Source organism: Hemiscyllium ocellatum, chromosome 15 (genome assembly GCF_020745735.1).
Source record: "Hemiscyllium ocellatum isolate sHemOce1 chromosome 15, sHemOce1.pat.X.cur, whole genome shotgun sequence".
NCBI lineage: Eukaryota > Metazoa > Chordata > Chondrichthyes > Orectolobiformes > Hemiscylliidae > Hemiscyllium > Hemiscyllium ocellatum.
This window is the reverse complement of record NC_083415.1, coordinates 20,928,695-20,954,432: the sequence shown is the minus strand read 5'-3', so window position 1 is coordinate 20,954,432 and position 25,738 is coordinate 20,928,695. Positions and strand designations below refer to the sequence as shown.

Genomic DNA, 25,738 nt, shown 5'->3' with positions numbered 1-25,738 from the left:
GTAGGCATAGATGTGTCATTTTCTGGTTGGGAAGATGTAATGACGCTGTGTCACAATTTATAAACTGTTTACAATTTATATTAATGACTTTGACAAAGGACGGAAAGTATAGTTGCCAAATTTGCTGACAACACAATGATAAGTAGGCAAGTAAGATATGAGGGGAAATGGACTAAATAAACAAAGATCTGACAAATGAATATTAATATGATAAAATGTAAAAGTGACCATTTTGACAGGAAGGATAGAACAATTTAAATGAGAGGTTACAGACCTCTGAGAAGCAGAGTGATCTGAATGTCATAATGCATGATTTGCAAAAGGGTTTTACCTGAGGTATAGCAAGTAACTATGAAAGCTAATACAATGTTGTCATTTGTTGTGAAGGAAATTGTATACAAAATTGAGGAAACTAGGGAAACTCCAGTTTTACATTGGTAGCACCACATATGGAGTGCTGTATACATTACTGGTCAACTTATTTAAGGAAGAATTTAAATACATTGGGCTCAGTTCAAAGAAGACTAATACCTGAAATAAATGAGTTATTTTAGAGGCTTGGAACCAGCTGAAACCTAGAGAAGAAAAAGGTAACTTAATTGAAAGGTATAAAGGTGGTGAGAGGTCTTTACCAGAAGGATTGGGAAAGGATTTTCCTCTGGGCTAGAAGTCACTGCCATATATACTCAAATAAAAGTCAATCTCATGTAAAAGTCTATCCCCTACTTTTGGCCAAATAATCTCAAATTTTCCATATATTGCATGTAAATGTTGACCCTAATTCTTCATAGATAACAGATCAATGTTTACGAGTCAGAGTGCCGGCTGTCACATCCTGCTCCATTTTCCAGTCTGCTGGTTATTCCCCTCTGCTCCCGGTCGTTCAGTTCGCTGGCTGTTGTTTTCCACTCCAGGTTTTCAGAATCACCATAATGCATTTTTATTTGCTTTATTTGTTTAGAGATAAATTGAACTTCTGCTAATGATACGGTTTGGATTTTGACAGGCATGAATTTCATGTAATAGTTGACCCCATATATTTAACCTTAAAAAGTAGTCAAAACAATTTGACTATTACTCGAGTATATACAGTATTTAAAAAATAAAAATAAAATGCCCCACTTAAGACAGTGGTTAAGAGATATTTTTCCTCAGAATAGGCTTTCAGTCTTTAAAATTCTCTTCCTCAGAAAGTGGAATTGTTGAGTATTCTTAAAACAGAAGTAGATGGATTCTTGCTCAGCAAGATGGTGAAAAATTATAGCTATAACACAGGCATGTGGGGTAAGGACCAGTCATGGTCTTACTGAATGGTGGATCAGGCTTGAGGGGCTGAGTGGCCTACTTCTGTTCCTAATTCATGCAACCACACTTATGTTTTCTTTGATTTAAAAGATAGAATGAATAGAAAACTGTTGTAAGTCTTCGTGTCTGGAAAACTATTTCTATTTTATGTTCTGAAATAAATAGATTGGACAGGCTAGTTGGTTAAGAAATAGATTCTATTTCATTTCAGGTTCCTCATAAATCCTTGGTCATTCAGAAATGCCAGACCTTGAGGTGGCTTTGACTATGAATTTGAAAATAATTTCATACCATATTTATATAACTTTGACGCTGTTTTATTGATCTATTTGCTTTATTTTAAGAACCATCAAATGTCACACCAAAATGGAATGCTCATACATTTATTTCGGTGTACAGTGGGATACTAGTGTCAAGGATTGTTGGTATACATGCTCTGATCTGACACGTAGTTATTTTGACACATATCCTAACATGAAAATATCCACCTCCTTTCAGCTGTCAGTGATATTCTTGACATTGGGTGTGTAACAGGAAACTTTTTTTATGCCTATTGATCCAATAAAGTATCTGCAAAGATGGATGATTTCCATACAAGAACCATTTTCATTGACATATTTAAAATCACTAGGGAATTAAGTGCCCAAGACAAGAATGGAGATTGCAAAGCACAATTAACTTACTCTCACTTGTGTTAATGACGGCATCACATAATAAGCAGACAGCATACAGGTTATTATTGCAATACCAACCCTGTGCTATGCAGGCTAATGAGTGGCTAGATACTGAGTAAAAGGTTAAAAAAAGTCTTCAATGACTGCTATGAGTTCAAGCTAACTATCTTAGCAAAGTTAAAAATCACACAACTGTAAGACCTGCTCCTTTTTGAGGTATTTTAGGTGTTGGAGGTGATTTCCTCAAATTCCAGGAGCAGCAATTATTGTTTTATATGCTGTTCCATTGTTTTAGAACTGTGGGGAAAATAAAGTCAAAACAAAGGCACTTTAAAAGGAAGAAATAGAGACAAAGGCATCAAGCACATAGTTAGGAGGGAGAGAGAGAAAGACACAGCAGTGAATCTGCACAGTTACTGCCTTTGCTGTTTGAGTTCATGTATCTCTGGACATCGGAGTGCGTCCAGGAAAAATGAACAAACAACAACATTCACAGCTGTCCTTGGTGCAACCTGTGTGGAAGAGCTCATAGCACAGGAACAGATAAGTGTTAAATGTGTCACCTTGCTGAAAGTCTGCAGTAATAAATATAATGGGTTCTTTCTTGACTGTATGTTTTATTGAGATCTGTCTTTTGATTAAATTTTAAAAATATAAACCATAAGTATAAAGTTAGCCTGGAGCACTGTTTTTTTAGGTCTGTAGATTGTGAAGGAACAAAGATGGCCTTTAGTACAGTGATGTGCTCTTCCTGTTGGACGTGGGATTTTAAGGAGAGTTTTTACTTTACTGTTGATTATGTCAGCAGTATGTGTGTTCGGTTGCGAATTCGATCGGCTCGCATGGATTGTTTGGAGCAACAGTTAGAGACAACGAGGAATTTACAAGTGCTCAGAGAGTGTGATGGAAAGTAGTTCTAGGAAGGGAGAAAAGCCACAGATACAGTCAGGTAGATGGGTTAACTCCAGGAAACATAGGAAGGGTAGGCAGGTGGTGTAGGAGTCTTCTGTGGCTATCGTGATTTCAAACAACTGTGTTGTCTTGGAACATATAGAGGGTGGTGGACTCCCAGGGGAATGCAGCACGGACAGCCAAGTTTCTGGTATTGAGACTGACTCTACTGCAATGAGGGGTACGTCGGCTTCCAAACAAACAACTGTAATGGGGAATATCTAGTCAGAGGTATAGACACGTTTCCATGGCTCGCAGTGAAAAATCAGAATGGTGCATTGCCTCCTTGGTGCCAGGAGAATGAATGTCTCAAAGATGGTGCAGAATGTTCTTAGGGGAGAGGGCCCAGCAGGAGGTACACAATGGAACTAATGACATAGGAAGGGAAAAGGATGTGATTCTGAAGGGAGAATATAGAGAGTTATGCAGGAATTTAAAAAGGAGGGTAGTAATGTCTAGATCACTCCTGGTGCTACAAGCTAGTGAGGGTAGGAATAAGAGATGAATGCATGGCTGAGGAGTTGGTCCATGGGGGAAGGTTTCACATTTTAGGATCATTGGAATCTCTTCTGAGGCACAAGTAACCTGTACAAGAAGGATGGATTGCACATGAATTAGACGAGAATGAATATGCTGGCAAGGAGATTTGCTGGAGCTGCTCAGGAGGATTTAAACTAGTAAGGTGGGGAGGTGGGACCCAGGGAAATAGTGAGATAAGTGGTCAGTCTGAGACGCTTAAAGTTGGGAAAGTGAGCGAGTCAAACAGTCAGAGCAAGAAGTAACAAAGCAGAGAACAAGGTAGGATTGATAAATTAAACTGCATTTACTTCAATGCAAGAAGCCTAATGGGCAAGGCAGATAAACTCAGGGCATGGTTAGTAACATGAGACTGGGATATCATAGCAATACAGAAACATGGCTCAGGGCCGGACAAGCCTGGCAGCTTAAAGTTCCAGGAAGGATGGAAAGGTTTTTTTTGGGGGGGGGAACACAAGACAGGAAGGGGTGTGGTGTTTTTGATAAGAGATTGCATTATTGTTGTACTGAGGTAGGATATTCCTGGGAATACATTAAGGGAAGTTATTTGGTTGGAATTGAGAAATAAGAAAGGGATGATCACCTGATTGGGATTGTATTATATACCCCCTAAAAGTCAGCGAGAAATTGAGAAAAGAATTTGTAAGGAGGTTTCAGTTATCTGTAAGATTAATAGGGTGGTTTTGGAGGAGATTTTAACTTTCCAAACATCGACTGGGACTGCATTGTGTTAAGGGTTTAGATGGAGAGGAATTAGTTAAGCATGTACAAGAAAATTTTCTGATTCAGTATGTAGATGTACCTACTAGAGAAGGTGCAAAATTTGACCTACTCTTGGGAAATAAGGCAGGGCAGGTGACAGAGGTGTCAGTGGGGGAGCACTTTGAGGCCAGCGGCCATAACTTTATTGATTTTAAAATAACGATGGAAAAGAATAGACCGGATCCAAAAGTTGAAGTTCTAAATTGGAGAAAGGCGAATTTTGATGGTATGAGGCAAGAATTTTCAAAAGCTGATTGGAGGCAGATGTTCACAGGTAAATGGACGGCTGGAAAATGGGAATCCTTCAGAAATGAGATAAAGAGAGTCCAGAGAAAGTATATTCCTGTTGGGGTGAAAAGAAAGGCTGGTAGGTGTAGGGAATGCTAGATGACTAGAGAAATTGAGGTTTTATTTCAGAATAAGAGGGAAGCATATGTCAGGTATAGACAGGAGAGATTGAATGAACCCTGAGAGTGTAAAGGCAGTAGGAGTATACTTAAGAGAAATCAGGAAGGCAAAAAGGGGACATAAGATAGCTTTGGTAAATAGGGTTAAGGAGAATCCAAAGGTTTTTTTTTATAAATACATTAAAGACAAAGAGTAACTAAGAAGAGAATAAGGCCCCTCAAAGATCAGCAAGATGGCCTTTGTGTGGAACCACAGGAGATGGTGTAGATAGTAAACGAGTATTTTGCATCAGTGTTTGCTGTGGAGAAGGACATGAAAGATATAGAATGTAGGGAAATAGGTGGTGACATCTTGAAAAATATCCACATTACAGAGGAGGAGATGCTGGATGTCTTGAAATGCATGAAAATGGATAAATCTCCAGGACCTGATCGGGTGTACCCTAGAACTCTGTGGGAAGCAAGGGAAGTGATTGCTGGGCCCCTTGCTGAGATATTTATATCATCAATAATCACACGTGCGGTGCTGGAAGACTGGAGGTTGGCTAATGTGATGCCACTTTTTAAGAAAGGTGGTAAGGACAAGCCAGGGAATTATAGACCAGTGAGCCCAATGTCGGTGGTGAGCAAGTTGTTGAAGGGAATCCCGAAGGACAGGACTTACATATACTTGGAAAGGCAAGGACTGAATAAGGATAGTCAGCATGGCTTTGTGCATGGGAAGTCATGTATCATGAACTTGATTGAATTTCATGAAGTAACGAAGATGATTGATGAGGACAAAGTGGTGGACGTGTCGTATATGGACTTCAGTAAGGCATTGAACATGGTTCCTCATAGAAGAGTGCTTAGCAAACTGAGATCTCACGTTTTACAGGGAGAACTAGCTGTTTGGATACAGAACTGGCTTTATGGTAGAAGACAGACATTGGTGTTGAGTGTTGCTTTCCAGACTGGAGGTCTTTGATCAGTGGAGTGCCACAAGGATTGATGTTGGGTCCATGACTTTTTGTCGTTTGTATCAATGTTTTGGATGTGAACATAGGAGGTAGAGGTTAGTATATTTGCAAATGGTACTAACATTTGGAGGTGTAGTAGGCAGTGAAGAAGGTTAACTCAGATTACATTGGGATCATGATCAGATGGGCCAATGGGCTGAGGACTAGCAGATGGAGTTTAATTTAAATAAATGAGAGGTGATGCATTTTGGAAAAGCAAATCAGAGTATGGCTTATACACTTAATGGTGGAGTCCTAGGGAGTGTTGCTGAATAAAGCGACCTTGGAGTGCAACTTCATAGTTGATTGAAAGTAGAGTTGCAGGTAGATAGGATAGTGAAGAAGGCATTTGCTTTCCTTTATTGGTCAGACTTTGAGTTAAGAAGTTGGGAGGTCACTTTCGTTGGTTAGCCCACTTTTGGAATATTGCATGCAGTTCTGGTCTCCTTCCTATTGGAAGGATGTTGTGAAACTTGAAAGGGTTCAGAAAAGGTTTACAAGGATTTTGCCAGGGTTGGAGGACTTGAGCTACAGTGAGGGGCTGAATAGTTTAGTGCTGTTTTCCCTGGAGCATTGGAGGCTGAGGAGTGACCTTATAGACGTTTATAAAATCATGAAGGGCATGGATAGAATAAACAGATAGGATAAACAGATAAGGTCTTTTCCCTGGGGTGGGGGAGTCCAGAGCTAGAGTGCATAGGTTTAGGGTGAGAGGGGAAAGATATAAAAGGGACCTAAGAAGCAACTTTTTCACACAACACTAGAACTGCCAGAGGAAGTGGTGGAGGCTGGTACAATTATAGCATTTAAAAGACATTTGGGTGGGTAGATGAATAGGAAGCATTTTAGAGGGATATGGGTCAAGTGCTGGCAAATAGGACTAGATTAGGTTAGGATATCTGGTCAGCATGGATGCGTTGGACCAAAGGGTCTGTTTCTGTGCTATACATTTCAATGACTAGGTTGTAGACCAACAGGTGTATTTGAAAGTACAAGCTTTTGGAGTGCTACTTCTTCATCAGTTAACAAAGTAGCAGCTCTCTGAAAGCCTGTACTTGCAAATAAACCTGTTGAGCTATAACCTGGTGTTGTGTGTCCACCCCAGTCCAACATGGGCACCTCTGCATGATACCTTATTAAAGCCACACAGTGTGCTTTTTAAAGGAATGGCACATTTTGGCAGAGCAAATGATTGAACTTATTGCACTATTGACCTGAGAAAACCCTGGAATAATGTAATATGACAGACAGCAGGCTCCAAGATTCTTTGATTCAGCACTGCAGGCCTTGATCCAGAAGCTATTTCACATTATACAATACAGGACACACTTCAGGTAAATTTTTGAAGGCTGTGAAAATAGATGGCAATGTGTAGGTCAATGACAGCAATTTAACCCTGAGTACATGGACACAGTGCAAAAGGAGTTTTTGACCTGTCAGACATAGTCAAGGTCAGTGAATGTATCTCCACATGCCATGTCCCATGAACTGTCACTGCTGACTCTCTCTCATACAGCTCAATGCACTACACACAATAACAGACCTACCAGCAATCTCTGTGCAGGACTCATACCTGATATTCATAGCTTCACCTCACTTACACACACTGAACACTGTTGATGGTCTCAAATCCACTTTTCATAGCTTGCACACAGAATCAACTGTTGAACCATCAACCAAACATATTGAGTGAGACTCTGCCCAGCTGCATCTAACTGGTGATGGGAGGACACAATTATATATCTAGACTCCAATGGAAGAGATGGTGCTTTCCATCAATGGTTTGCCATGACCAGCTGCAGTCATTAATAAAGCTAAAGGATCAAATTCATCCTAGTATTCTTTCGAACATCCCACTTAAACAACTACTTCTGTTAACTACACGAGATATGGAATAAATCATTTTCTTTTGTTTCTTCCCTTCCTTTTGAAGTGTTCATTGGCCTTTCAGGAAGACATGATTGCATAGTTGATCAACATAAGTACAATTATGAAGTAGGAGTAGTAATGTGCATGACTTATCTTTACCTGCAACTATATTTTCCCAGAAACCTAACCTTGTGCCTTTCAGTTACTCAAAGTCTGTGATGTCATTTGGCCTGACAAGTAGGACTATTAACTTAGATACTGACATTGGGTACACTTTAGAGGGTAGAGAAACGGGGAGTTTTTAAAATTTCTTCATGCAAGCTGGGGGTTGCTGCAAAGATCAACATTTTTGTTACCCATCTTCAATTGTTCTGGGACCTAAAGTGGCAAGCTAGCCCCTTTCAGAGGGCTGTTAAGAGCCAACCACATTATTCATGTAGGCCAGACCAGGTAAAGTGGCAGATTTATTTCCCGAAAGGACATTAATGAACCAGATGAACGTTTAAGGCAATTGGTCACCTTTACAACCATGAATGTTCAATTCCAGATTTTAATAACTGGATTGAAATTTGAACAAACTGCCATAGTAGAATTTGAACCAGCGTCCCCAAAGACATCTAGATGATGGGTACACTGATGTTACTGTTGTAGCACTCATCTCCTGCCTGCCTGATGAGGCATTGAGTACAAATCATCTTCAGCTTGGGTTCCACTGGGGTCAGCTTGCTGGAGGGTGAGGGTGCGCCCAAGTTCTGGCAAGGATACAGATGAAAAGTTCAAAAGGTGCAACATACAGGAAGAGATTAATGGATATAACTGCAAAGGTGCTTGGTGCATTGGAGCTGCAGGAATACACAAAGGCATAGTCGATCAACATAAGAACAATAAAGGACTGGGAGCAGTAATGTGCATGGCTAAGCTTCATCAGCAATTCTGTTTTCCCACAAACTGAATAATCCAGCAACATCTTTGCACATGACATTTCACAGAACTTGCAGACCACGGTGGCACAGTGGTTAGCACTGCTGCCTCACAGCACCAGAGACCTGGGTTCAATTCCCACCTCAGGCAACTGACTGTGTGGAGTTTGCACATTCTCCCCGTGTCTGTGTGGATTTCTTCTGGATGCTCTGGTTTCCTCCCACAGTCTAAAAATGTGCAGGTCAGGTGAATTGGCCATGGTAAATTGCCTGTAGTGTTGGGTGAATGTAGTGGAATGGGGCTGGGTGGGTGTGGACTTGTTAGGCCGAAGGACCTGTTTCCACACTGTAATTAAGTAACCATCATTTCCAGCATGGATCATGACCTGAAGACACTTCTGGGTTCAACCATGATGTAGTTAAGGATTTGGCTTCCAGTGCAACATAAGGAAGCCTATCGAATACAGGCTTTTTTTAAACATTGGGAAAGCATTGCAATAATCCACATAAGCATCAAATGACCAAGCTTAGAATAGAACATGATTTGGAGATGCCGGCATTGGACTGGGATATACAAAGTTAAAAATCACACAACACCAGGTTATAGTCCAACAGGTTTAATTGGAAGCACACTAGCTTTCGGAGCATCACTCCAAAAGCTAGTGTGCTTTCAATTAAACCTGTTGGACTATAACCTGGTGTTATGTGGTTTTTAACTTAGAATAGAACAGAATATGTTCCATAATAACTCGCACTATTGGATAACTGTGATGGCACTCTGCTTCTTTTTGCTCACTTTCTCCAGAGTAATTTTTAAAAAAATACTGTTGTGGGATGTGAACATTACCGGCTGGGTCAGCATTTATTGCCCATCCATACTTCCCTTTGAGAAGGTGATAGTGAGCTGCTTTCTTGAACTACTGCTCATCACCTGCTGCAGGTTGACCCACAATGCCATTACGGAGGGAATTCCAGGATTTTGATGCAGAGACAGTGAAGGAACAGTGATATACCTGCAAATTGGGATGGTGAGTGGCTTGGAGAGGAACGTTGAAGGTGGTGGTGTTCCCATATATCTGCTGCCCTTGTCCTTCTAGATGGAAGTGGTCCAGTGTCTAGAAGGTGCTGTCTGTGGATCTTTGAATTTCTGCAGTGCATTTTGTAAATAGTACACACTGCTGCTACTGAGCATTGGTGATGGAGGGAGTGGTAGGCTATTTTGTCCTGCATGGTGTCAAGCTTCTTATTTTGGGTAGTATTTCATCACACTCCTAACATGTGCCTTGTAGATGGTGGACAGGCTTTGAGGAGTCAGGAGGTGAGTTACTTACCACAGTATTCCTAGCTTCTGACCTACTCCTGTAGCTGCTGTCTTTTATGTGGTGAGTCCTGTTAAGTTTCTGCTCAATGATGACCTCTAGGATGTTGATAGTGGGAGGTGCAGTGATCATAACACCATTGAATGCCAAGGGGCGTTTGTTAGATTTTCTTTTATTGGTGATGGTTGTAGCCTGGCATTTATGTGGCATGAATGTTACTTGCCACTTGTCAGCTCAAGCCTGGATATTGTCCAGATGTTGTTATATTTGGATTCTGACTACTACCGGTGTCTGAGGAGTCGTGAATGGTGCTTAACATTGCAGAATCATCGGCGAACATCCCCGCTTCTGACCTTATGATGGAGGGAAGGTCATTGATGAATCATCTAACGAACTCCTGCAGAGATGTCCTGGAGCAGAGATAACCGACCACCAACAACCGTAATCATCCTTTTATGTGTCAGGTATGATTCCAGCCATTGGAGAATGTGCCCCCGATACCCATTGATTCCAGTTTTGCTAGGCTCCTTCATGCCACGTTCGGTTGAATGCAGCTTTGATGTCGGGGGTGCTGTTGCTCTCCCTTCATCTTTGGAATTCAGCTCTTTTGTCCATGTTTGAATCAAGGCTGTAATGAGGTCAGGAACTGAGTGGCCCTGGCATAAACCAAACTGGGAGACACTGAGAAAGTGCTGCTTGACAGCACTATAGATGACAGCTTCCATCACTTTACTGATGTTTGAGAGTAGACTGATGGGCACGGTATTTGGCTGGTTTGGATGTGTCCTGCTTTTTATGTACAGGACATACTTGGGCAATTTTCCACATGTCGGGTAGATGCCAGTGTTATTGCTGTACTAGAATAGTTTGGCTATGGGAGCGGCAGCTTCTGGAGGAACACATTCTGGAGCACAGCTCTTCAGTGTTACAGCCAGGGAATGGACAAAGCACAATTTCACCACCTGATATCCAGTCCATCAGGATTGCTATGTTTTCATGAAGTTAAGACCTTGATTAATAATGACTGACTGAAATATCGAGAAATGAGATGAAGACTCATTTCATACTGAAACACCAACATTGTAGTTCCACCTCTTTTCAATCAAATAATTCAATAATGTGGTGAAGAAAAAATGAAAATGGATAGAATTGAAGTAATATCTGACCATAAAATAATCAATCCATAAATACCAAGAAATTTGTATGTATTTCTGTAGGAACACCATATTGTCATTAACAAAGGAGCATGTACATCAGACATTAAAGTTTAGCTATTTCTAAGTAAGGTAATGAATGAAATATTGTGCATTCCAACATTAAAAGGAATAAAAGTCTCTCCCATAAATTAGCTTTGCTTCTATTAGGTCATAGTGAAATTTAGCTGAGACGTTACGAAACATTGCAGACAAATTACTCTTCTACTTATTGGTGCAATTCTTCAATAAAGAATGTAGTGAATTCATGATATCTAATTAAAGCACAAGGTTGACCATTTATTCCGAAAGTAATGGTAACTTCTAATTGTAATGGTAAACTACTGGTTGTTTTCAATTTAGCTGGCATTTACCTTTTTCTAACTCTTTGTATTATATTTCACTAGTTGCATTTTTCTTAAATGTAGTGGAAAATATTATTAATATTTTCCTTCTGTCACAATAGCACTCTATAAAAAATTTTGACATAAGTTGTTTTTTTGGATGGAAATTAATTGAGACTTGATTTTCCAAATAGTACATGCACACACTCAATTGCAAGATAACATTGTGTACCCCTGACTTACAGCCAACGGTTTTCATATACTTTGTACAGTGATTGAAATTGTCAGAATTTTCAGAATCAAGTGCCACATGTTTTATCAAGCAGCAACTCGGTTTTTGATAAAGGGCCACATTTCTGACAATTAACCACAATGAACTAAACAAATTCTTAGGCAACACAAAAATAGGAGCAAGAGCAGACCAAATGAGCCAGTTCAGCAATTCAACATAATCATCGCTGATCTTCTTTCACAATGTTATATTCTTAACACTCTCCCCAGACATCTTTAGCCTTTAGAATTCTGTTTGTTCAATGAATTAAAGTATGGTTGAATTGGAAACATAATTGGAGGGAGCACTGTATTTTGGAAGAGTACCTACTTGCCACCTTCCTGTTGATAAATACCTCCCACCTCAATCACCATTCGATAGGGGATTAAATTCTATCCATCTCAATTTCTACACAGACTGTCTGATCTGCTGAGTACTTTGAACATTTTCTGTTTTTGTTTCAAATTATCAGCAGTATTTTGCTTCTATGATAAAATAATGTACTCCAATTAAACTGTGGCCAACTTTGATCATGATTTAAGTTTTGAATTTGTCAAAGCAAAAGACCTTTTCAGTATATCTTGATGTCTTACTGCTGTATTTAAAATCCGTGTGGAATTGGAGATGCTTCTGCTTTTTTTGTGAACCTAAAACAACTGCCTATTTCAAATGGAATCTGACAGATGGTGACATCTTGTGGCTACAGCTAGGAAAATAACTTTAATTGCAGACTGGAGAAAAGAAGCCATTCTCCATTAAAATCAAGGTGCACTTTTTTTTATTCTCAAAAACGAGAAGAGTTTAAACATAACTCAAATAAATACAAAAGCCAGTGGAAGGTTTCAAAAGAATAAAAAAGGAACATAAGAAAATGGGAAAAAGAAGGGAACTGATCAGATAATGCATTATATTTGCCCACCAATTTACACCATGTCTACAAAGTTTTTCCATCAGAATAGATCTGATAATGGAAGAAACAAGTTAGATAATTGGAATTTGCTTTGTTTTTTTTTAAACAAACACATTCTAGTAATCTCATTTATAGGTCTAATTTTACCCTTATATAATTGAACAGATTTCCTCTGAGTTAATATCTCCTCCAAAATCCCTCCTGAATCAATTCAGAAGGTGACAAAGGAGCATGATAAACTGCATGAAATTGTCATTTCATTTATCTTGTCAAAGAGAATGGAGTTTAATCTGTCACTGTTACAGACTTTGGAAGAGATGAGACGATTGTTTTTAAGAACAAGGTTCATGACATTCATATCACAAATGGAAAAAAAAACTTTTCTAGTCAACTTGTTTATGTTACTGAACAGAGTTTAAACAATTCATAATGTGAAAATGTGCAAAACAGCAATATATTAAAGCATGTTGAAGCATATTGAAGATATCCCTGAAGGCATTTAGGTATACAAAATCATAGATATAAAAAAAAACAACCCTCGGCTGTATTCCACTTTATACATCAAAGAGACATGTACAACTATCTCGCCATAACATAACCAGTACTTCTCCTAAACTAAATTAACAGTCTTCTGTAATTACAGAGGAACATTCGTTATCCGAACAAAATGGGCGGACTGTATTTCATTCAGATTATTGATTATTCGGTTAATTGATTCAATGCCTTTTCTCTGAGGCTCGGAGTTTTCTCAAGTTTCCTTTTTCCTTGCTGTGCCTGCTATGCTCCCTCTCTCAGTCCCAGTGTTTGTTTCTGAGCAGATACACACTTGTGTGTAAGGGACCTGCAGCATTGCTGAAGCCTCCCGTGCACACCCATCAGTTCAATGGGATTGACACAGTGAGCACTTGTTAAGTTTGCTCTCCATTCAGGAGACTAGGCAGCAGCACACTGCACATGAACTCTCACCCTGCTCACCCAATCCCCGCCTACTCTGTTCCCCCTTCTGCCCCTGCCCCCATTCGCCCCACCCTCCCCAGTTGCCTCCTGCCCGCTCCCCAACCTTATCCAACCCTGTCCCCACCCCAACCTGGCCCCTGCCAGCCCTCCAACCTCGTCCAATCCTGCCCTTTATCCACCCCCACCCCTAACCGGCAGCCTCTCCCTCCACACCCCCTGTGGCCCTGCCCCCCATTAGCATCCCCATCAGTCCCCGTCCGCTTCCTCCCTCCCCCCGCCCCCCCCCCCCCCCCCCCACCCCGTGCTCCCGAACCGGGCAGCTGGACTGGACTGCTGCTGCCTTTGGGGGGCTGAGTCTCAAAATAGCGCACATACACACACACAGAGCCAGATACACAACTTTTTACTGCAACATTTTGGCAACTTTCACCTTTGCCTGTACAGGACAATGTTGGAGAGATTATCTGAGGAAGGGGGGCTTTAAGGTAGAGGAAAGTGCAGGGAGAGCAGACAGGGCAGATGGTCAATCATTTGGAGACGCTGCCTGGGCTCCCATCGCTGTCCAGCACAGTTCTCGGCAGCATTTCAGTAAGCCAAGTTCATTTTTAATCATTGGAAACAAAAGACACGATCAGTGTTGGAAACACCTCTTTGATGTAATGTTTCTATCAGGACCTTGAGATCTTCTTTGGATAATCTGAAATTCAGATAATTGATATTCGGATAATCGAGGTTCCTCTGTATTAAGAACAAATATATTTAAGAAAACAAAACATATTATTCATGTCTTATCAGTTAAGAACACATTATGCATTTCATGCATTCGTCAAAACTGGTATTGTAAATAGTATGCAAGTGCCCATAAATATGGTCAACAATTAACTTCTAGGAGTCAGTGTGTTGCTTAAATACTATGCTTGAAATTGAACATTGTTGATGTCAATATGTGACTTATGTTCCCTGAGATGCCCCAGTATTGATTATCACTGTCACTGTGACATAATGTCTACCTATATATATTGTTTTTCATTTATCTTTGACTATTCATTTTTTGGTGTTTCAACAGCAATAACATTGAATCAAGTTTCTCATTAAGTTTCCTTCATGAACATATCCAACTTCTTTGCTTTATATCTTTATAAATGCAGAATTCTGGAATTGTTGTGGTGTATGAGGAGTTTCATTGCATCATGTATGTAATAACTCTCCAACAAGCATTCTGATTTAGGCGTTCTCCTGCCTATTCCATACATTTTTGCAAATTAGATGATTATTATGTAAAAACAATGTCCTCTTGAATTCCCTGATTGACTCTGTCTCTACCATACTTTCAAGCAATGCATTCCAGTCCAAAGCCACTAACTGTGTGAAACATTTTTTTCCCTTACATCACATTTGATAAGTTTGCAAATCACTTTAAATCTTTGCTGTCTCATTTTTGATCCTTATGTAAGTGGGAGCAGTTTCTGATCTACACATCCAGATCTCTCATGATTTTGAGAGCTTTTATCAGATCTTCTATCACTCCAAGGAGAACAGTGACAACCATTCCACTCTATCCTCATAACTAAAATATGGAACTATTCTTGTAAACCTCTTCTGTACTTCTGTCTATTCACAATCACTCTTGTGTTGTGGTACCTGGAATATTGTACAGAGTATTCCAGCTGACGTCCAACAAATACTTACATATGTTCAGCATAACCTCCTTGCTCACATATTCCATGCACCTGGTAATAAAACCCAGGGTACGTATGCTTTATTAACTAGTTTCTCCATGTGTCCTCCCATCTTCAATGATCCATGTGCATATGTACCCAGCCCGTCTGCTCCTCCACCAACTTAAATTTTGCATCTCATACTTTATATCATCTCTCCATGTTCTTTCTACCAAAATATATACTTTCACACTTCTTTGCACTGAACCTCACCTGCTCCCACTTTTCTGGTTCTACCAACTTGTCTATGGCCTTAGGGAGTTCAACACTGTTGTCCTCACAGCTTATAATGCTTCCAAGTTTTTATATCATTTGCAATTTCCCCTACACACTTAGACCCTACAAACTTTCCTCCTGGCAAGAAATATCCATTGATCACTAAACTGTTTCCTATTATTCAGGCCAATTTAACCTCCATGTTGCCTTTGTCCATTTTAGTCCTTGAGCTCTAACTTTTCTCATATAACTGTTCTGTGACATGATATTGAAAGTCCTTGCAAGCTGTATCAACAGTCAAGTAGTCCAATAAGACTTCCCCTTCAGAAATCCAGTTGGAAATTCATCAACAACTCATCTGTAACCATGAGACTATAAATTGTAACCAAAATAAGTTTTCCAGAAGCTTTCCCATCACTCAAGTTAAACTGACTGGTCATAGAGTCCTGTAGCACAGAGACAGGCCCCTTGGCTCAAACTGGGCCCTGCTGACCAAAGGGCCTGTCCACATTAACCCCATTTCCCTGCACTTGGCCCATATCCTTCTAATCCTTTCCTATCCATGTATTTGTCCAACTGCCTTTTAAATGCTGTTAATGTACCCACCTCAACTGGCAGTTCATTCCAGATACATACCACCCTCTGTGAAAAACGTTGCCCCTCAGGTTCCCTTTTATTCTTTCCCCTTTAACCTTAAACTGATGTCCTCTAGTTCTCGATTTCCCAATCTTGGGAAAAAGACCGAGTACATTCACCCTATCCATGCCTCTCATGATCGTATGTACATTTAAAAGCCCCCTCCACCCAAGTCTCCTACACTCAAAAGAAAGATGTCCAAGCCTGTCCAATCTCTCCCTATAGCTCAGACCATTGAGTCCAGGCAACATCCTTGTAAATTTCTTCTGCACTCTTTCCAGTTTAATAACATCCTTCCTATAACAAGGTGGCTGAAACTGAAAACAATACTTCAAGTGCGGCCTCACCAACATCCTGTGCAACTGCAACATAACTTCTCAACTTCTGTACTCAGTGCCCTGACTGATGAAGGCCAGTGTGCCAAAAGCCTTCTTCACTGCCCAGTCCACCTGTGACTCCACTTTCACGGAACTATGAACCTGAACTCCAAGATCCCTCTGTTCCATTACATTCTTTAAGGCACTACCATTCAGATGAAACTCCTACCTTGATTTGACTTTCCAAAATGCCAGACCTCACACTTATCTATAATAAAATACATTTGCCATTTCTTGGCCCACTTCCCCCGTTGATCTATGTCCTGCTGCAATTTCTGACAACCTTCCTCACTGTCCATGAGACCATCTATTTTTGTGTAATCTGTAAACTTACTTATCATACCTTGTACATTCTTATCCAAAGCATTGATATAGATAACAAACAGCAATGGGCCAAGCACTGACCCCTGAGGCACTTCATTTGTCATACGCCTCCAGTCAGTCAAGCATCCTTCCACTATTACATTCTGCTTCCTAGAATCGAACCAATTTTTGTATCCAATTTGCCAGTCACCCTACCATGCATCGTACCATGTGGAACCTTATCAAAGACCTTATTGAATTCCATTTAGAGTACATCTACTGCCCTGCTCTCATCAACCTTCCTGGTCACTTAGAGTCATAGAGAAGTACATCATGGAAACAGTCCCTTCGGTCCAACTCTTCCATGTCGTCCAGATATCCCAGCCCAATCCAGTCACACCTGCCAGCACCCGGCCCATATCCCTCCAAATCCTTCCTACTTCTATACCCACCCAGTTGTCTTTTAAATGTTGCAATTGTACTAGCCTCCACCACTTCCTCTGAAAGCTCATTCCGTACATGTAGCTCCCTCTGTGTGAAGAAGTTTCCCCTTACGTCTCTTTTATATCTTTCCCCTCTCACCCTAAAATTATACCTTCTAGTTCTAGACTCCCCCACTCCAGGGAAGAGGCTTTTCTATTTATCATGTCCATAGGCTTCATTATTTTATAAACCTCTCTAAGGTCACACTCTCCCTATAGCTCAAATCCTCTAAAGCTGGTAACATCCTTGTAAATCTGAACCCTCTGAAGCTTCCGAACATCCTTTCAATAGGAAGGAGATTGGAATTGCACACAATATTCCAAAAGTGGCCTAACCAATGTCCTGTACAGCTGCAACATGACCTCCCAACTCCTGTACTCAATGCTCTGACCAATAAAAGAAAGCATGGCAAACACCACCTTCACTATCCTATCTCCCTGCAACTCCATTTTCAAAGAGCAATGAACCTGCACTCCATGGTCTCTTTGTTCAGTAACACTCCCTAGGACCTTTCCCAAAATGCAGCACCTCACATTTATCTAAATTAAACTCCATCTGCCACCTCTCACTGCATTGGCCCATCTGATCAAGATCCCATTGTAACTTGAGGTATAGAATATAGAATATAGAACATAGAAGGATACAGCGCAGTACAGGCCCTTCGGCCCTCGATGTTGCGCCGACCGAATCCTACCTAACCTATACTAGCCCAATAACTTCCAAATGCCTATCCAATGCCCGCTTAAATGACCATAAAGAAGGAGAGTTCACCACTGATACGGGCAGGGCATTCCATGAACTCACAACCCGCTGTGTGAAGAATCTACCCCTAACATCTGTCCTATACCTACCACCCCTTAATTTAAAGCTATGTCCCCTAGTAACACCTGACTCCATTAGCGGTAAGAGGTTCTTAGTATCTACCCTATCTAAACCCCTAATCATCTTATACACTTCTATCAGATCTCCCCTAAACCTTCTCTTCTCCAATGAGAACAGCCCCAAGTGCCTCAGCCTTTCCTCATAAGAGTTTCCTACCATTCCAGGCAACATCCTGGTAAACCTCCTCTGCACTCGTTCTAAAGCTTCCACATCCTTCCTATAGTATGGCGACCAAAGCTGCACACAATACTCCAGATGAGGCCTCACCAGAGTCTTATACAACTGCAACATGACCTCAGGACTCCGGAACTCAATACCTCTGCCAATAAAGCCCAGTACACCATATGCCTTCCTCACAGCACTATTTACCTGGGTGGCAACTTTCAGAGATCTGTGTACATAGACACCAAGATCCCTCTGCTCATCCACACTACCAAGTAGCCTACCATTAGCCCAGTAATCCATCATCTTGTTATTCCTACCAAAGTGAACGACTTCGCACTTAGCTACATTGAATTCCATTTGCCACATTTCCGCCCAGCTCTGCAACTTATCTATATCCCGCTGTAACCTACCACTTCCTTCCTCACTATCCACAACTCCACCGACTTTTGTGTCATCCGCAAACTTGCTTACCCAGCTTTCAAGTCCTTCCTCTAGATCATTTATAAAGATAACAAAAAGCAATGGTCCCAAAACAGATCCTTGTGGTACACCGCTAGTAACTGCGCTCCAAGATGAACATAACCCATCAACTACTACCCTCTGTCTCCTTCCAGCCAGCCAATTCCTAATCCAAACCTCTAATGTATCCTCAATGCCATACCTCCGAAGTTTTAGCATTAGCCTACCATGGGGAACCTTATCGAACGCCTTACTAAAATCCATATACACAACATCTACTGCTTTACCCTCATCCACTTCCTTAGTCACCTTCTCAAAGAACTCAATAAGGTTTGTGAGGCACGACCTGCCCTTCACAAAACCATGCTGGCTATCCCTGATCACGTTATTCCTACCCAGATGTTCATAAATCTTATCCCTTACCATTTTCTCTAAGACTTTGCCCACCACTGAAGTCAGACTCACTGGCCTATAGTTACTAGGGCTATCCCTACTCCCTTTCTTGAACAATGGGACCACATTCGCTATCCTCCAGTCCTCTGGTACTATTCCCGTTGACAATGACGACATAAAAATCCAGGCCAATGGCTCTGCTATCTCCTCCCTAGCTTCCCATAGGATCCTGGGGTAAATGCCATCAGGCCCAGGAGACTTATCTATATTCATCCTTTCCAATATTCCCAAAACCTCTTCCCTGCATATTTCCAGGGCATCCATTCTAATTATTTGTGATTCCATATTCACATCAGCAACAGTGTCCTGTTCCTGAGTGAATACTGATGAAAAGTACTGATTTAATGTCTCTCCAATCTCCTCCGCCTCCACACACAACTTCCCACTACTATCCTTGACTGGACCGATACCTACCCTAGTCATCCTTTTATTCTTGACATACCTATAGAAAGCCTTTGGGTTTTCCCTAATCCTACCAGCTAAAGACTTTTCATGTCCCCTTCTCGCTTCTCTTAGCTCCCTCTTTAGATCCTTCCTGGCTACCTTATAACTCTCAATCGCCCCAACTGAACCTTCACGCCTCATCTTTACATATGCCGCCTTCTTCCCTTTCACAAGGGACTCCAATTCCTTACTAAACCATGGCTGCCTCACAAGGCCCTTTACACCATGCCTGACTGGTACATACCTATCGAGGACACGATAGGTATCCTTCTTTGCTGTCCACAACACCTCCAATTTAGGTGTCATCTGCAAACTCACTAACTATATCTCTTATGCTCACATCCAAATCATTTATATAAATGATGAAAAGTAGTGGACCCAGCACCAATCCTTGTGGCACTCCACTGGTCACAGGCCTCCAGTCTGAAAAACAAGCCTCCACCACCACCCTCTGTCTTCTAACTTTGAGCCAGTTCTATATCCAAATGGCTAGTTCTCCCTGTATTTCATGAGATCTAACCTTGTTAACCAGTCTCTCATGGGGAGCCTTGTCGAACGCTTTACTGAAGTCCATGTAGATCATGTTTACCACTCACTCATCAGAGAAGTCTAACAAATTTGTGAGGAATGATCTCCAACTCACAAAGCCATGCTGACTATTCCTAATCAAACCATGTCTTTCCAAATGCATGTGTGTCTTATCCCTCAGAATATTCTCAAATAACTTACCTACCACAGATTTTAAGTTTACTGGTCTGTAGTTCCCAGGCTTTTCTTTACATCCTGGGAACTGTAGACTGGTCTTTAATTGCTGGGCTTATTCCTTACAAACTTTCTTGATCAAGAGTGCATTGTTTGCAATTTTTTAGTCTTTTGACACCTCCCAGAATCTTGGGGAAGACTGAAAGTTTATATCCAGTGCACCTGCAATTTCCAGTCTTTACTCAGTCGATATTTTCAGTTACATCCTCTCCAATTCTGGTGCCTTGTCGGCTATTAAATATCAATAATCTATCCAGCAATTATCCTTGATCAATTTTGAACATTTCTAGTATTGGATCTTTTTCTCTGTCACCATGACCTTGGTAGCACTACCACCTTGGTAAAGACAGATGCAAAGTATTCATCTAACACTGAAGCTATGCCCATTGCCTCCATGTTTAAATGCTCTATTTGATTCCAAATCAGCCCTACTCCTTTCACCACTCTATTGCTATTGGTGTGTATGTAGAAGACTTTGCAATTCTCCATTATTTACTTACCAGGATCCTTTATAATCCCTCTTTCTTTATTATGCTTTTTCACTTCTCTTCAAACCTTTTGTATTCTACTTGGCAGCTGTCACAAGCATAATTTTTGTTCCTTATTTTAAATTTCTATATTTTATAAATCTAGGTGTTTTAGAATTGTTTGCCTTCCCTTTCGAGTGAATATACCTTGGATTCTACCTAAACTATCTACTCTTTAAAAGTTACCCATTGTTCAGCTAAAAGTTTTCCGATCAATCCTTTTGTTCCAGTCAATCTGCCGTGATTCCATTCTTGCCCTATTCAAGTCAAAGCACCACCTGTAACTTATTCTTACTGTGAATTGCCTACTGTATTTATCATCATAATCCTAAACTTCATGATCCATTACCACCACCTCTTCAATGCTCCCCGTTTACATCTAATCTGCTCGGCCCATCTCATTTCCAAGTTCCAGAACCAACTGATTACATACAGTTGTAAGAAATTCTTCTGAACGCACCTTTAAATTAACATTAATGATAGTCCCTGTTTCCCTTCCCAATTTTAACTACTTCTACAATGTAGGCATCTTTCCATAATCTCCTTGCATTTTGTTCATGTCCTTCCCACTGTAGTTTGCTATCTACAGACTATGCAAGGCATCCCTTTTGTTCCTTGGATCTAACCTGATTAATTCTAACCTTAATACATATTGGAAGAAAGTCATTTTTCTGCACTGAAATGCTGTCCTTAATCAATTCTGCTACTCCTCCAATTTTTATTCATTTCCTGACTTTTCTGAGCATCTTTTACTTGATCAAGACTGTATTGTTGCAATTTTGAAGTCTTCTGAGACCCTCCAGAATCTTGGGAATACTGAAGGTTCATATCCAGTGCACCTGCAATTTCCAGTCTCACTTCAGTCAGTATTTTTGGATACATCCTGTCCAGTCTTGGTGCCTTGTCAGCTATTAAATATCAATAATCTATTCAACATTTAACCCTGATCAATTTTGAACAATTCTAGAGTCAGATCCTTTTCTCTGTCCCTTCCTTGAGCCAGATCTCTGCAGTTATCACCACAGCACCATACTTCCACATGGCAATCTATGTCTGTAGCTACCTAACCTTATTTGCTATATTCTATGCATTCATGTATTTGCATTACAACCTGCTTTCATCTTCATTTTTCTCCCTTACTCTAATTAGACTACTGGCTTTCTGTTCTGTACAGATTAGATTCCCTGCAGTGTGAAAACAGGCCCGTCAGCCCAACAAGTCCACACTGACCTTCCGAACAGTAACCCACCCAGACCCATTTCCCTCTGACTAATGCACCTAACACTATGGGCAGATTAACATGGCCAATTCACCTGACCTGCACATCTTTGGACTATAGGAGGAAACCCATGCAGACTCGGGGTGAATGTGCAAACTCCACACAGTCACCTGAGGCTGGATTTAAACCCAGGTCCCTGGCACTGTGAGCCACTGTGCCACCCCCGTATGAAAGCTGTCTCTCTCCCCAAGAATTTTGTGCACCCTGGTACTTTTGTCTAATCTATGTTTGAATCCTATACCCCTGTTGTGGTTCTGTTCGCCGAGCTGGAAGTTTTTGCTGCAAACGTTTCGTGATGTTCCCGAGCCAGGGAACGAAACGTTTGCAGCAAAAACTTCCAGCTCGGCGAACAGAACCACAACAACGGACACCCGAGCTACAAATCTTCAACCAGACTTTAAACTCCTATACCCCTGCTGAACTATTTTCAAGTCCTCCAAAACAGTATTAGAACAATAAAGGAGATCAGTCCCAGTTATATTTAGAAGCAAACAGTCTACCTTATCTAGGAGCTGCTTTCCCCAGAGCCAATCCAAGGAATCTAAAGCTCTATCCCCGCATCAGCTTTCCAAAAAAGCAATCAAATGCCTTATCCTCCATTTTGTACAATCCTATGCATGTAGAAATAAACTGGATTACTACATTTGAGGTCCAGCTTGCAAATTTTCTACCTGGTGCCCTAAATTCTGATTGAAGGACAATATTTAACCCCCATAACCCTTCCACCCCTCCAACCTTGGCCTTCCTAAGAAAGTGGTATCATCATGGACCACAACTTCTGGCTGATCATCCTCCTAAAAGAATACCCTGTTGTTGTTCTGTGATATTTTTTAATCCTAGCACCAGGGAAGCAAAATGCCACCTGTAATTATATCTACAGCCATAGAAATACTCATCTGTTTCCTGAATAAATCTGTTTCTTATCATTATTACTCTTCCTTTCTTCCTCCTCCCCTATGTCCAAACTATTTATGGTGTCACAAATGTAGCTCTGGTTGCAATCCCTCTGTGTAGAGTGCTCTCATTAGCTTCCAAAATCTTCTGCCATAAAAAAGTCTCTGATTTTCCCTCCAGGATTACTCAATATTATCTTGTGAACCATGGAGGACAGGGAAACCCCTGTTTTGATTCCCAGTCAGTGCTGGATTAGTTGATCTCTACTAAGTCATCTATATGCTTCAGTTTAACTAAACATTCCATTGGTACTGCATGAAAGATCAAATCAATACTTGCACTCTGATCATCAAGACTGCTAAAATTGTGTAGGTACATGCATCTGGCACTTGCTTGAATATTGCAGAGTACATGAGTAATGACCACTTCATTTACATGCTGGAGAGCTTCCATTTCTGTGGGACCTGATCCCAGTAAAGAAAAGGACATTGTTTGTAGTGTGAACAGGCTGCTGGTTTGCTACCAACTGATGTTGTTAGGGAGAGATAGAAAAGAGAAAAGATGTGATGTGTATAAACGTTTTTGCTCATTGCTGCCAATGTACAATACAGCTGACAAACCCTCAGAAAAAGCAGCGTTGCCATTCATTATGCTTGCATTGTCCCTGAGGTTTGCTTCAGCAATCTGCTTCTTCCCTGCAGCAAATTAAAGTTCAAAGTCCTCAAAATATCATGCAATGTACTTATGGCCTGGTCATCATTCCTAAGTGACAAACCTTTTCTGTTATAAGGTCGTGTTTTGTGTGGTTTTTTTAAAGTCCTCTTTAAAATATTGCACCTGGAACCCTAGAAGAAGACTAAAATCTTGACACAACTTGAAAAATGGGCTATCTTTAAATCACTGGAAATGAATTGTTTGTACATGGAAGTGTAGGTTCTGCTTTGATAGGAAGATGATTCAAATGTAAATTTTGACAGTATTCAATGTTATTCTGCCAAGAGCCAGCACAATTTTCCTTAATATCTGTCCAGAGACTGGTTGATGCTTTGTAGGTTAATAAATAAATGATGATACAAAATGGATTGATATTAAAAATGTTCCATTGATGGAAAGAGTCATGTTTTGAAACTGTAAAGGGAATTTGATATCAAAAAATCATTGTTCATTATCCTATTTAATTCAAATTAAGGTTCATTCAAAGGCTTTTTAGTTCTTGTGCATACTTCATTTTCTAAACAAATATTTTTTACTCCCACTTTGTGTTTAGATGACTCATATCCACTGAGGATTCCTCGTGCAGAAACTATCCCCAGTTACAGCTCACAGCACTGACAAATACTTCCCAAAACTGGAACATTTTCAATGGCTCTGCTTCAGACTTTGACATTGAACTTGCTCGACGAAGCAACGAAACATGCAAGAGGAATATGGAACAAAATGGACCGGGGCTTGAAGGATATTTACAGCCTCTTTTCTTTTACAAGTTCACACTTCCTCTTCAAGAGTTGGAGTAACTCAAAGGGGAAGGAGGATTGAAGACAATGAATAGAAAGGGAGGTTTGCTTTTTCTAAAGATTTTGAGCTTGTGTTCCAAAAAGTACAGCATCATTTCCAACCATGACAATCAAGTATTTTTGTTAAACATGAAGATTCAAGACTGTGCTGATTGACCAGCATCACAAAAATCCTTATTTTTAAAGTAACAATGCATTCATCACCTGCCATTAAATCATGGCACTGTACAGACATGTGGTTGGATATTGTGGTGCTGTTTACAGAGGATTACAGATACAATTGTTTCGCTAACACAGGTTTATTTTTAGGCTTTAGTTAGATAAAACATATAATCTTGTGCTTTTCCACGTGTGTCTAAGGTCCACAAACTAATCGGCATTACAATGCTATTGTTTTGACAGGCGGTTTAATTATTTTTGGAACACAATTGCCAATCCAGTATTGAAAACTCACTCAGAAGAACAATTCCTGAGGTTCAATATTTTGAAAAGTGAAATTTTAGTGAAGAATGTTTGATAACTTTTTATGCATTAGGTCATAGTCTTCAGTGGTTTGAAGAAAATTGGTCTGGACTTGGACTATGTCTACCACTTAATGTCTTTAAATATCAGTCACTAGCATGACATGGGGTAGACAAGACATAGTGGACTCAATAATTCTAAATATTAACACTAGAATAAACAGAATGGAAGTTCTAAATGTAGCACCCAAACTGAGTGAGCTTTCTGAACCATGGGAAATCAAAATTTTAAAAAAGTTTGTTTCATGGAGAACATAGAGGGAACAAAAGAATAACAAGTGGAACTGTATGCTGCTAAAGTTAAAAGTGCTGCAAAAACTGATGTTCTGAAATTTAAAAGACAAAAATATTCAGATCAGTCAACACCTGAAAGTATAATGCTTGGGTTGGAGTTATTGTCAGCACTGGATTGCTGCAGTGAAACTAGAACGGTATTTATATTGAAATATCCAGCAAGTCCATAGAAGCAACTGAAGATAATCAACCTAATTTTAGTTGAATTAGCCCCATTATCGGAAGGTAGCCCTGTAAACTGGAGCCAATTCAGAATGGGCACCCAATTTACATCAACCAATTTTACATATGACTCATTTTAAAGGAGGATTAAATGCAGGTAAGATCTAATTGGGCATTGACTTGAAGATCTGAAAAATGTGTTGCTGGAAAAGCTCAGCAGGTCAGGCTGCAT

At 40.4% G+C, this 25,738-nt stretch overlaps 1 protein-coding gene across 1 annotated transcript in view; it reads left to right on the top strand.

The window, feature by feature from the left end:
- LOC132822714 (docking protein 5-like) overlaps positions 1 to 24,695 on the top strand; it is a 441,405-nt gene extending 416,710 nt beyond the window's left edge. Inside the window, exon 8 of the mRNA XM_060835986.1 lies at positions 24,283 to 24,695. Coding sequence (XP_060691969.1) covers positions 24,283 to 24,347 — 65 coding nt within the window. The 3' untranslated portion in view covers positions 24,348 to 24,695. The remainder of the gene's footprint in view (positions 1 to 24,282) is intronic.
- Positions 24,696 to 25,738: the final 1,043 nt, after the last annotated feature.